The 15,061-nt window shown below is 37.3% G+C and overlaps 1 protein-coding gene across 4 annotated transcripts in view; it reads left to right on the top strand.

Annotated features, from left to right (window-relative positions):
• NADSYN1 (NAD synthetase 1) overlaps positions 1-15,061 on the top strand; it is a 40,265-nt gene that overhangs the window by 22,027 nt on the left and 3,177 nt on the right. For 2 of the 4 annotated variants that reach the window (XM_083355256.1, XM_083355255.1), the window contains 5 exons: positions 1,310-1,478; positions 3,420-3,555; positions 11,427-11,533; positions 12,912-13,043; positions 14,668-14,737. In XM_083355256.1, the coding sequence (XP_083211382.1) occupies positions 1,310-1,478; positions 3,420-3,555; positions 11,427-11,533; positions 12,912-13,043; positions 14,668-14,737 (614 nt within the window). Of the gene's footprint in view, positions 1-1,309; positions 1,479-3,419; positions 3,556-11,426; positions 11,534-12,911; positions 13,044-14,209; positions 14,376-14,667; positions 14,738-15,061 lie in introns of all 4 variants that reach the window. The other 2 variants (XR_014491550.1, XR_014491551.1) reach the window with 2 other exon arrangements.

The following is a 15,061-nucleotide window of genomic DNA, read 5'->3' as shown; positions in this document are numbered from 1 at the left end:
TTTATATGTATGGCTGTAGATATATATATGTATGCATATAGCTTGTGTATATGTACGTTATGTATGTGTATGGGTAGATATATTCTTTCTTTTGAGAGCATGCAACAGAATTTTATTTTTTTAACGTGGACCAGTGTGTCCACAGTGAAAAAAAGGTTATCATCTCATCTCATGTATTCCAGTCCTGTCCTGTCTTTTTATATAACTAACAGCCAAATATATATATGAGGCTCATAGGCAGACTTAAAGACAATAGCCTTCTTCCAACCATGTTGTCACTGATTACTGGCTGCTTGACAGAGCATGCAACATTATCATACCTTATATATTAACTTTGTGTTATTTTTTATTAATTCCTTATTCTCCCTACATTCAACTTAATTGTATTAAGCTAATTTCATGTCAATAACCTGCCATACTATATAAATTCTATAAAGTGCATTTCATTATCCACAATCTTTTATGAAAACAGGAAAAAATATCCAACCGAGGCTAAATTTTTTAGTGCAATTGATTTCAGTCAAAGATTATAACGTGTGCTTGTCTCTCTTATGGAAGCAGGGTGTTTAAAAACAAAGGAGGACAGGTACTCCTCAACTTGCAACGATTTGTTTAGTGACCATTTGAAGTTACAATGGCAATGAAAAAAATAACATGACTTTTTCACACTTAAAATGGGGCAAAACTCACTTAACTGGGGCTCAGTTGTGCTTGTAAGTCAAGGACTACCTGTAAATATATAAAATAATTGGTTCTATGTTGGAGTAAAATGCATAGGAACATTCTGTATCAGAATAATAAAAAGTTTAACTCTTTAACTTTTTGAAATCTAGAAATGTTTCTTATATATTCTCTCACTCAAATTTAATATTATTGCATGTATGTCCTGATTTTAGAGACTAAAATGGACGTTCTGAAACTTGAGCTGGCCACAAAGAAGGAGTGTATATTGGAGGTGGTGACCAATATACACTCCTTGATGTATGCCAATTGGTCTACATTCAAAGTGACAATAAAGTTGTTGTTGTTAATTAGGTCTTGTGCAAATCTGTAAATCTTTTGTACTTAAGATACTATCTTCTTCTGCTGTAACATGATTAAGTAACTTGTTCAGAATAGAAGTAAATTTATATGTGCGTTGATCTGTAAATTTAAGCAGGCTTAAATTAAATAGTTTTGTTTAATACAGGGGTTTATTTTCTGAAGTGAAATAAATGGTTTTCAATTTTATGTTTTTCTAAATGCAAATGTGAAAATAACGTTTTGTCCACATTCCTCTTTTCCCTGCCCCCTTGTCTTTTTTTTTCAGATCAGACAGTTTTGAATGATGTACAGAGAATTGTAAATGACGAAATGTATATACCAAAGGAAGCCCAGGAGCTGTGTGGCCGTCTTTTAACAACTTGCTACATGGCTAGTGAGAATTCTTCTCAGGATACTCACGACAGAGCCAAGTCTTTGGCTGAAGAAATAGGCAGGTATAAAAATTAACACTGAGTAGTTAAAATATATTGTGTCCTTAAAAAAACATTCTAGCCCCAATCTGGTGTGATTTGAGGATGGAGGGTGACACATTCTTTCACAACAGCGAGGCTTTTTTTTTAAAAAAAGTTTTCTGAACCAGCCCAATAACACTGCTGAGCTTTTAGTCCATGCTACCTGCTCTTTCGTTCATAGCCTAAATGTAAGCTAGGGTTTCAAAATGATCTTCTGTTGCTTTTCACATTTGAGGAAGAAGGGGTTTTTTTCAGATCAGAACAACAATCCATCTAATCCCAACTGTTCTAGATTGCTACTCTTCTCATTCCTTCATAGTAGGAAATTATTTATTTATTAATTATTTTGATTTATATACCGCCCTATTCCCATAGGACTCAGGGCGGTTTACAGGGCAGTTAAAATCATACCATACAAAAATTAGAAGATTTAAAACAGTTAATTAAAACAATTAATTGAATTTAGAGCCCAAAATTTAAAAAAAATTAAAACATTAAAACCCAATTAAAACCCCTCAGTCTAGGCCCGACAAATCAAAGAGCCAAGTTTTCAGGTCCCGGCGGAATGAGCGGAGGTCGGAGGCAGTCCTAAGTTCCATCGGAAGTTGGTTCCAGAGGGCAGGCGTGCCCACAGAGAAGGCCCTCTCTCTGGGAGTCACCCGCTGGCAATCCTTCACCGGCGGTACTCTAAGAAGGCCCTTCCTGTGGGAGCGCACAGGACGATGGGAAGTTGATGCTGGCAGCAGGTGTTCCCTCAGATAATCCGGGCCCAAGCCATTTAGGGCTTTATAGGTCATCACCAGCACCTTGAATCTCACTCGGAAGGCAACCGGAAGCCAATGCAGCTTGCGGAGAAGAGGTGTTACACGGGAGTATCGGGGAACTCCCATCACAACTCGCGCGGCTACATTCTGCACCAGTTGAAGCCTCCGAGTGGTCCTCAAGTGCAGCCCCATGTAGAGAGCGTTGCAGTAGTCTAACCGGGAGGTCACGAGCGCATGGGTGACTGTGCATAGGGCATCTCGGTCAAATAGGGCCGAAACTGGGCAAAAGCCCCCCTGGTCACGGCTCCTATATGATCTTCAAAGCTGAGAGAAAGAATGTATATGCTTAATTTTATATGTATTAATTGCAGCAAAAATAGTATTTGCTCAATATTGGAAAAATGAAAACCTTCCAACAGAGGAAGAATTAATAAAAAAAATATCTCAGATTGTGCAGAAATGGACAGATTGACATTGAAGATAAAAGAGAAAGAAGATTCAGTATACTTTAGAACATGGGACAATTTTTATCAATGGCTAGAAAAATGAGTTAAAGAGAAAGGAATGTGATATATAGTACGTAAGATTAAATATGTATTAGTAAGAAGAAGACTTGTTGGGTGAAGTGAAGAAACCTATTAACTAACATATTGATTATGAAAACAGAAACTAATTATTACTGATTTTTTTAAAAAAAAGTTGAATCCAGACAACAAGCTGATTGCTAAATACTAAAGAATGTTATCTTATAAAAATGAATAATATATATACATACACATACAATCCCCATAAATGCACACACACACACACCCCATAAATCACAAGTTCATTTTTTTCATGCTTATGCAAAAAGTCCATTAGAGGCTTCCAGTCATTTTTATTTCTGTATCTCATGTTTTTAATATTTTTATATTTATGATTTTGAATGTAAGCCACCCAAGTCACTTTGCAGGTTGAAATGGACAGCATATAAATTCAATCAATAAATAAGTCAAAAAAATATTTTTTTTCTCTCTCTCTCTCTCTCTCAAAAAAAGAAATGATGAAAGCATTACTGAGTTTTGAATTACATCCTTTCTTTATTAACCTGTTGTGCATGTTTTATTTGTTATTAGTTCTAGTTTGGATACAATTACAGAGGCTGTTTTTCTTTCCCCAGCTATCATATCAATGTAAATATAGATGGTGCAGTAAAAGCCATTTTGGGTATTTTCAGTACTGTGATGAGACGATCTCCTCAGTATCAAGTGCACGGAGGAAGCACGAGAGAAAACCTGGCTCTGCAGAATCTGCAGGTAGTATAATACTAAGAATATTTGTAGCTCAGGGTTGAAATGAGGGGTCCTTGGTGGTCTTAGAGCATAGTTGTTTTCTTGCAGAGGTTTCATTACCCATCAGTAACATCATCAGTGCTAGTAGGGAGTGGGGTTTGCTCTCAGTTTATATTCTAGCACAGGGGTAGGCAACCTTGGCTCTTTTATGACTCGTGGACTTCAACTCCCAGAATTCCTGAGCCAGCCATGCTGAGGGGAAAGGGAGAGGTTTCCATGCTTAGCAATGCTGGCTCAGGAATTCTGGGAGCTGAAGTCTGTGAGTCATAAAAGAGCCCAGGTTGCCTACCCCTGTTCTAGTGGCTTGTCTTGTCAGTGTTAATGGGGGTGGTTCTTTGGCTGGGCTATTTACTGTTTGCCTGTTTGGCAGTTTCATGATTGAAGTATTGTTTACTTGATTATTTGTCTGATGTTAAAGTTGTGTGGATATTTATCAAAAAGCGCCTGACCACTCAACCCAATACAACACAAATCCTAAAAAGAATAACACTGCCATACATCAAGAACATCTCAGAAACCACCAACAGACTACTATAATCATATGGAATCAGCGTAGCACACAAGCCAACTAAAGCCTTTCAAGACATCCTAAGCCAGGGGTAGGCAACCTTGGCTCTTTTATGACTCATGGACTTCAACTCCCAAAATTCTGGGAGTTGAAGTCCATGAGTCATAAAAGAGCCAAGGTTGCCTACCCCTGTCCTAAGCAAACCGAAAGACTCAGCAACCCCGGAAGAAAAAAACAGGAGTCGTCTACATCATACAGCATAATCACTGCAACAACCACTATGTAAGACAAACAGGCAGGGGACTGGCAGAACGCATCCAGGAACACCAACTAGCAGTCAGAAAGCATGAGGAAAGCTTTCTACTTTTGCAAGATATCGAGAGACTTAACCATAGTTTCAATTGGGAAACTGTCCATTCCAGACAAGTTCAAAAATGCTAGGGAATTTCTAGAGGCCTGCCACTCTGACAAATTCGCCATCAATAGACACATAGACATAAACAATATGTCTATAAACTATGCGAAAGAGACAGTCAACAAGCCAAAGGGGAACAAAAAGACCTAAGCATCTCTCTACCAGCACCCAGATGAGCATAGGTTAAGTCCAAAATTAACATCAGACCAACAATCAAGTAAACGATAGCCCAATCATGAAACTGCCAAACAAGCCAACAGTAAACAACCCAACCCAAGAACCTCTAAGACAGGGGTCCCCAACCCCTGGTCCGTGGACCAGTACCAGGCCGCAACAGGCCAGCAACCGGTCAGCAGAAACAAGGAAAGCCCTATCCGCAGGATACAGGCAGCAAACAAAACCACACCCCCTCCGGTCCGGGGAAAAATCTCTCTCCATGTAACCGGTCCCTAGTGCCCAAAAGGTTGGTGACCTCTGCTCTTAAGATCACCCCTACCAACGCTGACAAGGCAAGCCACTAGAATATAAACTCGGAGCAAAATCCATTCCCTACTAGCACTGATGATGTTACTGGTGGGTAATGAAATGTCTGCAAGAAAACAACCCAACTCAGAGAGCACCAAGGACCCCTCAGTATAATAAAGATCCTAGTCACATGTCAGCTGACTGGCTATATATTAAGGCATCAGGCCAGAAACCAAGACACTATCAAGAGCCTTGGTGGAGCAAAAAGAAGAAGAGCAAAAAGAAGAAGAACGTGACTTTGATTATATTCATACTATAGAATTTTATTATATAAATTGCTTAGTTGGTAATAAGTATCTGGTGGTAACTGTTTTATATATCTTTTGTCATAGAGTTAAAAGGTTTATATAAGACTCAGGGTATTATACATTGATAAAACGCTGTTAAAATTGGGGAAACATGACAAGTATCTCGGGAGCAACTAAGCCTAGCGCTGGCAAAAAGGCAGCAGCACAGGGACAGGGGATGTCCTCAAGTCCCTCCAATCAGAAATCTATAGAGGATATGCTGCAAAGGGAAAGATCTAACTCGAATTCCTTTAAAGATTTACATGCCCTTTTGCAAAACCTACACGAGGCAATGGCCAAAAACCACGAGGAGATGAAGAGAGAAATAGGCCAAATAAGAAACGACACTGGTGAATTAAAGGGGAAAATCCAAGCGATAGATGATAAATTTGAAGGGATTCAACAGCAATTAGTCAAAAATGAACAAAGACTTCAAGATATGGAAGCTAGAATGGAAAAAGAGGAAAAGAGAGTAGATGATTTAAATGAAACACTCCTTCAGGCTAATAAGGAACTAGAAACAACAGTCATTTTTCTGGAAGCAGAAAAGGCTGCTCATTATCTACGCTTCCAGAACGTTCAAGAAAAAAGAGGGGAAGATCTGTTGGTCATGATGGCAGAACTGATGGCAAAGGCACTCGGTGTAGGGAAGGAGGAAATGCTGGCGGAAATTGATGAAACATACAGGGTCCAAACTAATTATGCGAGAAGGCACAACCTCCCAAAAGAAGTACATGTAAGGTTAGTTAAAAAATCAATTCGGGATGAGCTTCTGCATAGATCTAGAGAGGAACCATTAGAATTTCGGGGCCAACCAATCACCATCCTTAAACAGATACCTAAAAGGATGAGGGATCTGAGACGCGGCTATCAATTCTTAACATCCAAACTAATAAGAGAAAATGTAAACTTTAGATGGCTAACTCCAGAGGGTATTCTTGTTACGTGGCAGGATAGAAGGCATAGACTGGACACGATAGAGAAGGCAGAAGATTTTTACAAACGCCACTTCCATAGCCAAGAGGAAGTAGATTTATAAGATCAAGATGGAAGGGAGGTAAGAGAAAGAGATACAATACGTGTGGCAATGGATGGGAAGATCTTAGCTACAGAGGATAGAAGGAACAAATCCGGTGAGTTAACAGAGAAACATGGAACTAGAGACAAGGAAGAGAGAGAGCCCCGAATCACGAGATCCACAAAAACCAGAAATAAGTAAGATGAAGGGAGGTGAGTGTAGTATTATGTCTGTGAATATTAATGGATTGAATTCGCCAGTGAAAAGGCGGAAATTTTTTAATAGGCTTATTCACCAACAATTGGATATCGTGGCAATACAAGAAGTCCATATAAAGGAACAACAAAAATATTTGTTAGTACAACCAAGAATAGGGAACCTATTCGTTTCCTTAGACCGACACAAGAAAAAGAGAGGAGTGGCACTATATGTAAACCCAAAATTGACTGCAAAACTAATTTATAACGATAAAGAGGGTAGAATACTGATAGTCGAGGTTATAATAAATCACAGGAAGGTCATGATGGTAGAGATATATGCCCCAAACCATAACCAAGAACAATTTTTCAAAACACTTCACAATAAGATATGTAGCATTGATTATGAGGAGATTTGTTTAATAGGAGATTTTAATGCTATCCTAGATATAAATTTGGATTATATGGGAAAGACGCTTAGGAAAAAGAAGAGAAGAACTCTACCGAGATCTTTTCTTAACTTGGCTGAGGAACTAAATATCCAAGATGTCTGGAGGGAAAGAAATCGTAAGGCTAGACAATATACATATTACTCCAACCGACATAACTCATGGTCTAGAATAGACATGGTGTGGATGACGAAAGAAATTAGTTCAGAAATAGATGAGGTACATATAGCGACAGGTACTTGGGCAGATCACAATCCTATTAAACTTATCTGGAAAGGTTCCAAAAAAATATCCAGATGGACGCTTCAAAGAGCAATTTTAAAAGAAGACGAATTCAAATCTAAGATGGAGAGAGAACTAAGTTTTTTCTTTAAGGAAAATAAAGCTATAGACACCTCAGTACAAAACAATTGGGATACAGCTAAGGCTGTGATGAGAGGGGTAGCGAGGGCATATATGGTATATAAAAATAAGGGGAAAAGACAACAACGGGAAAGATTAGAAGAGGAATATAAGAGCTTAGAAGTTACACTCCAACAAGATCCACAAAAAGAGAATATCAAGCAATCTATGGATCTGATTAAACACAAACTTAACATTCTAGACAAAGAGAAATTGGCACAACAATTGAGAAACACGAAACAAATTTTTTTTGAAAATGCAAATAAACCGGGCCGGTGGCTCGCATACAAATTGGGAAAACAAAAGGGGAAAAACTGGATTCACGAACTACGAGATGAGGAAGGGAGAATATTCCACCAGGAGGAAAAAAAAAAATTATAGCCCAGGAATTTTATGAACGTTTATATAAAGAAGATAGCCAGGCAAGTGTGGAGAAAATGGAGGAATATTTTCAAAGAGCCAAACTACCTAAGGTCACAGAAGATACCAGAAATATGTTAAACGAGGAAATTCGACTATCTGAGGTGATAAAAGCTATTAATGCACAAAAGAATAATAAAGCATCGGGACCCGACGGTCTTCCATCAGAGATTTATAAAGAATTACAAAATATCCTAGCTCAACCCCTAGTGGAGGTATTTAACGCAGTATTAGAAGGCGCAAGGACGCCTAAATCTTGGCTAGAGGCAAACATAACCCTTATTCCGAAAGATAACACAGACCATACATTAATCCAAAATTACAGACCCATATCACTTCTTAACTCGGACTACAAGATATTTACATCAATTATAGCGGAACGATTGAAACGATTTCTGAATGATTTCATACACGCAGATCAAAATGGTTTTCTCGCTAAGAGACACACTAAGCACAACATTAGAATAATATTAGATACATTGGAGTACTATGAATTACATAGCGAACAACAGATGGCATTACTTTTCTTAGACGCCCAAAAGGCATTTGACAATGTTAAATGGTCTTTTTTGTGCCAACAGCTTAGCTTTATGAATATGGGTGAAAAGTTTATAAATATAATTAGGGCAATTTATGACAATCAGGAAGCAAAAATAATTATTAATGGGGAAGCATCTAGCAAGTTTCAAATTCAAAAGGGAACACGGCAAGGCTGCCCCTTATCACCGTTGCTGTTTATATTGACTCTTGAAGTATTAACGAGAACTATAAGAAACGACCCAAAGATAAAAGGATTAACCATTAAAAAGGAAACCTTTAAATTGCAAGCTTTCGCGGACGATCTAGTTTTTATTATGGAGGATCCATGTCAGACGGGACCAAAGCTATTGGAAGAATTATCTAAATATGGTGAGGTTGCCGGACTGCGAATAAATAGAAATAAGACCAAGATGATTGTTAAAAATATGACCAATAAACAAAAAGGTAATCTGGCCGAAATCACGGATATAGAAATAGTCAAGAAAATAAAATATTTAGGGATTAACATTACGGCTAGATGCACTTCACTCAAAAAGGATAATTATGATAGTGTAGTGAATCAAATAAAAGGTGACCTGGAAAGATGGGGAAACCTAAAACTCTCATTATTGGGAAGAATCGCTGTCATTAAGATGAATATTCTGCCTAAAATCCTGTTTCTGTTTCAGAATATCCCAATTCAACTCGACTCTAAATTTTTTCGAAATTTGGATAAATTATCACTAAATTTTATTTGGCAGGGGAAAAAACCAAGAATTAAATTGAAATATTTACAAGACACGAAGGAAAATGGGGGTTTTGGATTGCCAGACTGGGAATTATATTACCACGCCGCGGCCCTGAGCTGGATTAGAGAATGGGTAATCTTGAGAAATAGAAGACTATTAACTTTAGAGGGTCACGATTTGCAATATGGCTGGCATGCTTTCCTATGGACGGAGAAACAAGGTCTTTTCTCGCATTTTCAAAGACACCGGATCAGGCAAGCGCTACTCAATACTTGGAAAAAAATTAGATCTCACAATTACACCAAAATACCGGTCTGGCTATCCACCCTTGAAGCGATAGTTTACCCAAATCTGTTTGATTTGGGTAACATAATCTCATACAAGGATATTCTGAATGAGGAGGGGGAATTGAAACTTAGGAATGAACTAGAATTACAAGGTATAAAACTCGATTGGTGGGCCTACTTACAAATCCAATCGAGATTTAAGAAGGATAAAAATGAATGGGGGATATATACCTCTGAAACAGCATTGGACAAAATATTATTGGGACCGGACTCTAAACAAATAAGGAATTTTTATAAATTACTTTTGGGATATAAGCTGTTTGAAGAGCAAGTGAAAGACCCCATGTTGATCTGGGCTAACAATTTAGGACATAACATCGACCTAGATACTTGGCAAACAATTTGGGATAGGAATAAAAGGATAACACTGGCCTCATCGTATAAAGAAAATTTATTTAAAATGTTTTACCGATGGCATCTTCCCCCAGCCCGCTTAGCAAAAATGTACACAACAGTATCTCCCAAATGTTGGAAGTGTTCTGAAGAGATAGGCACATACTTCCACACGTGGTGGTCTTGCAGTAAAACACAAAAATTTTGGAGAATGATTTGGATTTGGCTGAAAGAAATATTGAAACAAGATCTGGAGTTTAGTCCAGAACTTTTCTTGTTGGGAATCACGAAAGAGAAATATCCTAAAGATGTGCTATACTTAACGATCCATATTATCACAGCAGCTAGAATATCATTTGCGCAAAAATGGAAAAAGAATGAGATCCCAGGACAAAAAGAGGTTATTAGGAAAATTTGGGATTGCGCTGAAATGGACAGATTAACTTTGGAATTAAAGAATAAAGATCAATCAGACTATTATAGAATTTGGAACAAATTGTATCTTTGGATGGATAAAAAGAAAGGTCTCTATTAGGTTTTACAGACTAGCTCACTGTTTTAAATATTGTGGTATTTCACCGATTTGTAATCTAAGTGTATTTAAGTGTATTTTTGATGTACATATATACATGTATATATATATATATTTAAACATTGTAGACAAAAAGGTTTGTCAGCTCGCTGGTACTGTGTCCAATGTTTTTAAATAATAAATTTAATATTTTTAAAAAATTAAAAAAAAAAAAAAGAGCCTTGGTGGAGCAGTAGGCTAATGCCTCCTTAAGTAACACCAGCTGCCTTCAATTAGTGCAGGTTCGAGTCCCACCAGGCTCAAGGTTGACTCAGCCTTCCATCCTTCCGAGGTAGGTAAAATGAGGACCCAGATTGTTGGGGGCAATTAAGCTGACTTTGTAATAATGCCGCTTGGGGGGTGTATGAAAGCCCTAATAAGCAGGCATATACATAGAATGAAGGCTATTGCTAAGCACATTTGATTTGTGCTTCTTAGATTGTAAGCTGCCCTGAGTCTTTGGAGAAGGGCGGGATATAAATGGGATTAAAATAAAAAAAATAAAAATAAATTGCAGTCGTGCCTTAAGCACGAAACCCGGTTAGTGACGTAGGCTAGTCGTTCTCAGTCAAAGTTTCCACATCTCATATATTATGTAGCCGTAATTATGCATATAGAGAAATCACCTGGTTCATATTTTTTGTTTTGTTTCATTTCAAATAAATGTTAACGGCTTTAGCCATCTATTTTATTGCTGGTTTATTTGTTTAATACAACTAGCCTGATTCCTTATACTCACCTATACAATTTTTCCAGAATTAGAAGGGGACAAAAATGAAGGCAGTGTTCATTCAAAGGTTTGAAAAGGATTTTTCCTCCCTGGGACAGATAAGAAAGATGAAAGAGGAAAGCACTTTGGATTTTATATCCATAATTCATCGGGAAATGTTAAATACTTTCCCTCTAATAACAGTTTCAGTTTTCTTCTCTATCCCTACTATCGTAATTCCCCAGTTCTCTCTTTTGTTTTTCTTCTTATCTTGATTATAGTCTTGATCTCCCTCTTCCTCCTTTATCTCTAATGCCTACTGTGCTTTGTGTACCATTTGAAAGTTCCAGCTTTAGTAATTCCTAATTTCTGTGTTTAACTTCTAGGCCAGAATAAGGATGGTAACTGGCTATCTGTTTGCCCAGCTGTGTCTGTGGGCTCGTGGACTATCTGGTGGATTGTTAGTGCTTGGAACAGCTAATGTGGATGAAAGGTGTTGATTTATTAAATCTCTTTAATTTAATTTTATTTATTTTATTTTAATTCCATTTATATCCCGCCCTTCTCCGAAGACTCAGGGCGGCTTACAAGCTTAGCAGTAGCCTTCATTCTATGTATATGCCTGCTTATTAGGGCTTTCACACGCCCCCCAAGCGGCATTATTACAAAGTCAGCTTAATTGCCCCCAACAATCTGAGTCCTCATTTTACCTGCTGGTAACAAAAACATTGATCTGTTGGGCTTTGCATATCAAGTGATCCGGTTTCAAAAGCAAAAGTTGTCTAGCCTTTTGAAATATTTCTCTGCCTAATCTTTGAGCAGTTTAGCTTTTCCAAAGAACATTGCATATACTCTAGCACCGAGCATGTGCATTTTTGGAGGAGTCTGTGGTTGTTTTCTTTTTTGTTCCAGTTGTGTTAACTTGCTTAAATAAGATAACCTTTATTGTCATTTTTTTTTACTCTGGGCACATTGGCAGACATTAAAAAGGAAATTTAATTGCTTGCTCTCAAAGTCTACACATACATAACACACACTTAAACATGCTATGTACAACATACGTATGAACCTACATCCTTACATATAATTACAAATTATTACAAATACTTCAGTTTGTATGGAACGTAATTCTAACTTCACAACTTTGTGTGTACATACTATGTACCTATGGTTTTCAAGGTGGAATTAATATATATGACTCAAAATTATAGAAAAATTATGTCAAGAAATGGATTAAATGTGTTTTTAACCAGTGATTACTAACCGTTCCTAGAACAAATCCAGTCCTACTGCCCAGCGCTAGCTCTAATATGTGTCTGGGTCACTCTGAAAATGGTGAGTTTCTTCTCATCTTTTCTGTAAAGTAACTAACTGTTAGATCTTCCTTCTAGGTAAATTTCATAAGAGAAAGGAAGCGCTCACCATATAGAGGTTATAGGAGGATAACTGGACATATTAACTCCGGGAGTCTTTTCTCAGTACTACATAAACAATAATAAAAATCTGTCTGGAAAATAATAACATTACATAAGTTATAATTTCACAGTTAAAAAGCTTACTGTGGATTCTTTATTTACTGGATATGTTTCTGAGTGACCTTTTAGGTGCATGTAGCACCCCTCTCTCCCTCCGATTCATTCATACACACCCAATTGGAAAAAGGAGAAAAAGAGAACAGCCTAACTGTCATCTGAATTAATAGAAGCATTATATCAGGTCTTCCTTTCTCAGTCTGCAGACTTTTTCTCAGAATTATTGGGAGAAAGTTTTGCAATTATACTTGCCCAACTTTTGGGAGTCTTCAATATTGTCTTAATATATTTGTCATCAGCTTTAGACCTATAGAAAATAAACAAATATTTTCTTCTTAGCCTTCGAGGATATTTCACAAAGTATGACTGTTCCAGTGGCGATATCAACCCTATTGGTGGAATTAGCAAAACAGATTTGAAATGCTTTATGCAATATTGCATTGAGAATTTTCAGCTAACATCCCTTAAAAGGTAAGTAGAGAAATAATGAAACTTAATTCCGGTCTGTTCCAGTATAGAATGATCTGGAATCTTGGTGCTTTTTTCCCCCTTTGGTTTTCCTAGGATTACTGAATGCCTCAGAATTTGATCTTAACTGGGACTTGATTGAATTGCAACTAAATTCTGAACATCAATGAGTAATAATTACTTTAAAGTATGATTATATCAAGTACAGTTTTGCTGGCTAATAAGAAAGATTTTTCATACTGACTTTCTTAACATGTATTTTATTAATACAAAGCAGTTGCATGTAATAGTCTTGCACCCCTAGTCAGGTTGTTTATTTCCTGATAACAGCTATGCAGGCTATTTTCTTACTTGCCTATAAGTAGTACAATACAAGTTAATCTGGAGGAACATTTCAGATAATTGTCTTGCTGAAATATTCTAGCCTCTTCTCAGCTTCATGTTCTTTACTGACTGGGACATGAGTTTCTGAGATATGTTGATATTTAACTAAATCCATTCTTAATAACTATTTTATTGTCACTTTGAATGTACACCAGTCAGCATACATCAAAATGAAATTTCGTTGCATACACCATCTCCGATATACACTCCTTGTTCGTGGCCAGCTCAAGTTTCAGTATGTCTGTTTTAGTCTCTAGAGAGCTAAGGATGGCAAACGAGACAGATGGAAACTGAGCTCCATGTGGATTAGCCCTCAAATTAGCTTGTATTCCTGCCTCCTTTTCTTTTTCTGATCCTGTCTCTTCCACCTTTTCCTTAAAGGGGCCTCGCTCCTTTTTGCCCCTGGAGAACACTGCCTGCTGCTGCCTCCAACTCCTCCGATTCTTCTTACTACTCACACAATTTTTCCAGTGCCACTATTTACATACAACTCCAAATTATCATAGAATCACCCCAGGCATCATGTTTGGAAAGATGATCTTTTCTTGAAACATTTCACATTTTTTTCCTCTAAAAGTATATTCTGTAATTACGTCTGAATAGTTTCAGTTCATGAAATATCAGTTCGTAGCATTTTGCTCAAAATAGTTCAGGCTTATTAGTGTTTTTTCTTTTGCATAGCTTAAAATTTCGTGATGAAGTCAGAGAAAAGTCTCCCATTGAAATTATTGTATAAGGAGTCATGTGCAACGGACAAATGCTGAATATTAGCTAAACTTTTTTAGTCTTTGCAGGGATTTGTGAATTTTCTTGACATATCTGACAAGTTTGGGGCAATGTTCCACAACCAGCGGAGGACAAAAAAAGAAATGAATCTGAAAATAAGTTGGATATTTCAGCAAAACAACAGTCCAGAATATTACCTTCTAATCCACCATGAAGTATTTTCAAGTAAGAAGGATAAAGATTTTGGAATGGTATTCCTCAAACTTTTATCTTGCTAAAGATCAGCTTCTACTTACTTAGGGATTCAGTGAAATGTACAGTTTGACCCAAAGTGCCCAAATTTGTGCATTCATCTGTAAGTAGTCAGGCAATGTTGTGCTTGCACTTGAATAGAAATGTTGCCTGATGCAGACAAAAGATGGTTAATAATTGCTTTGGTCCAGATGGAACATGTTCATGCTAATAGTAATATATTACTATAGATTAATTTTATTCATTTCATTTTACCTATACACAGTATTATATCAGCACCCCCAACAGCAGAGTTGGAGCCACTGCAGAAAGGAAATGTTATTCAAATGGATGAGGTAAAAAGTGCAGTGACTACTGCCATCTTGTAAGCCCGTACTTTTAATTTGTAGCTTGTACATGCAGTCTTAACCTTCATCAAAATTCAAGAAAGACTGACTTCCGTGATTTAGGCATCATATGGAATTCAGTATACATTGGCCAACTGTGTTTCCCCCCCCCCCCCGTTAAGATATTTCTGCTGCAGTCTTGCATGTCTTTTGTAATGATACATGTAGCCCTCGATTTATGAGCCCCAAATTTTCTGTTGTTAAGTGAGGCATTTGTTAAGTGAGTTTTGCCCCATTCTACGACCTTTCTTGCCACAGTTGTTAAATGAATCT

This window comes from Vipera ursinii (assembly GCF_947247035.1).
Source record: "Vipera ursinii genome assembly, chromosome: 1".
NCBI lineage: Eukaryota > Metazoa > Chordata > Lepidosauria > Squamata > Viperidae > Vipera > Vipera ursinii.
This window is presented reverse-complemented; position numbering and strand designations above follow the sequence as displayed.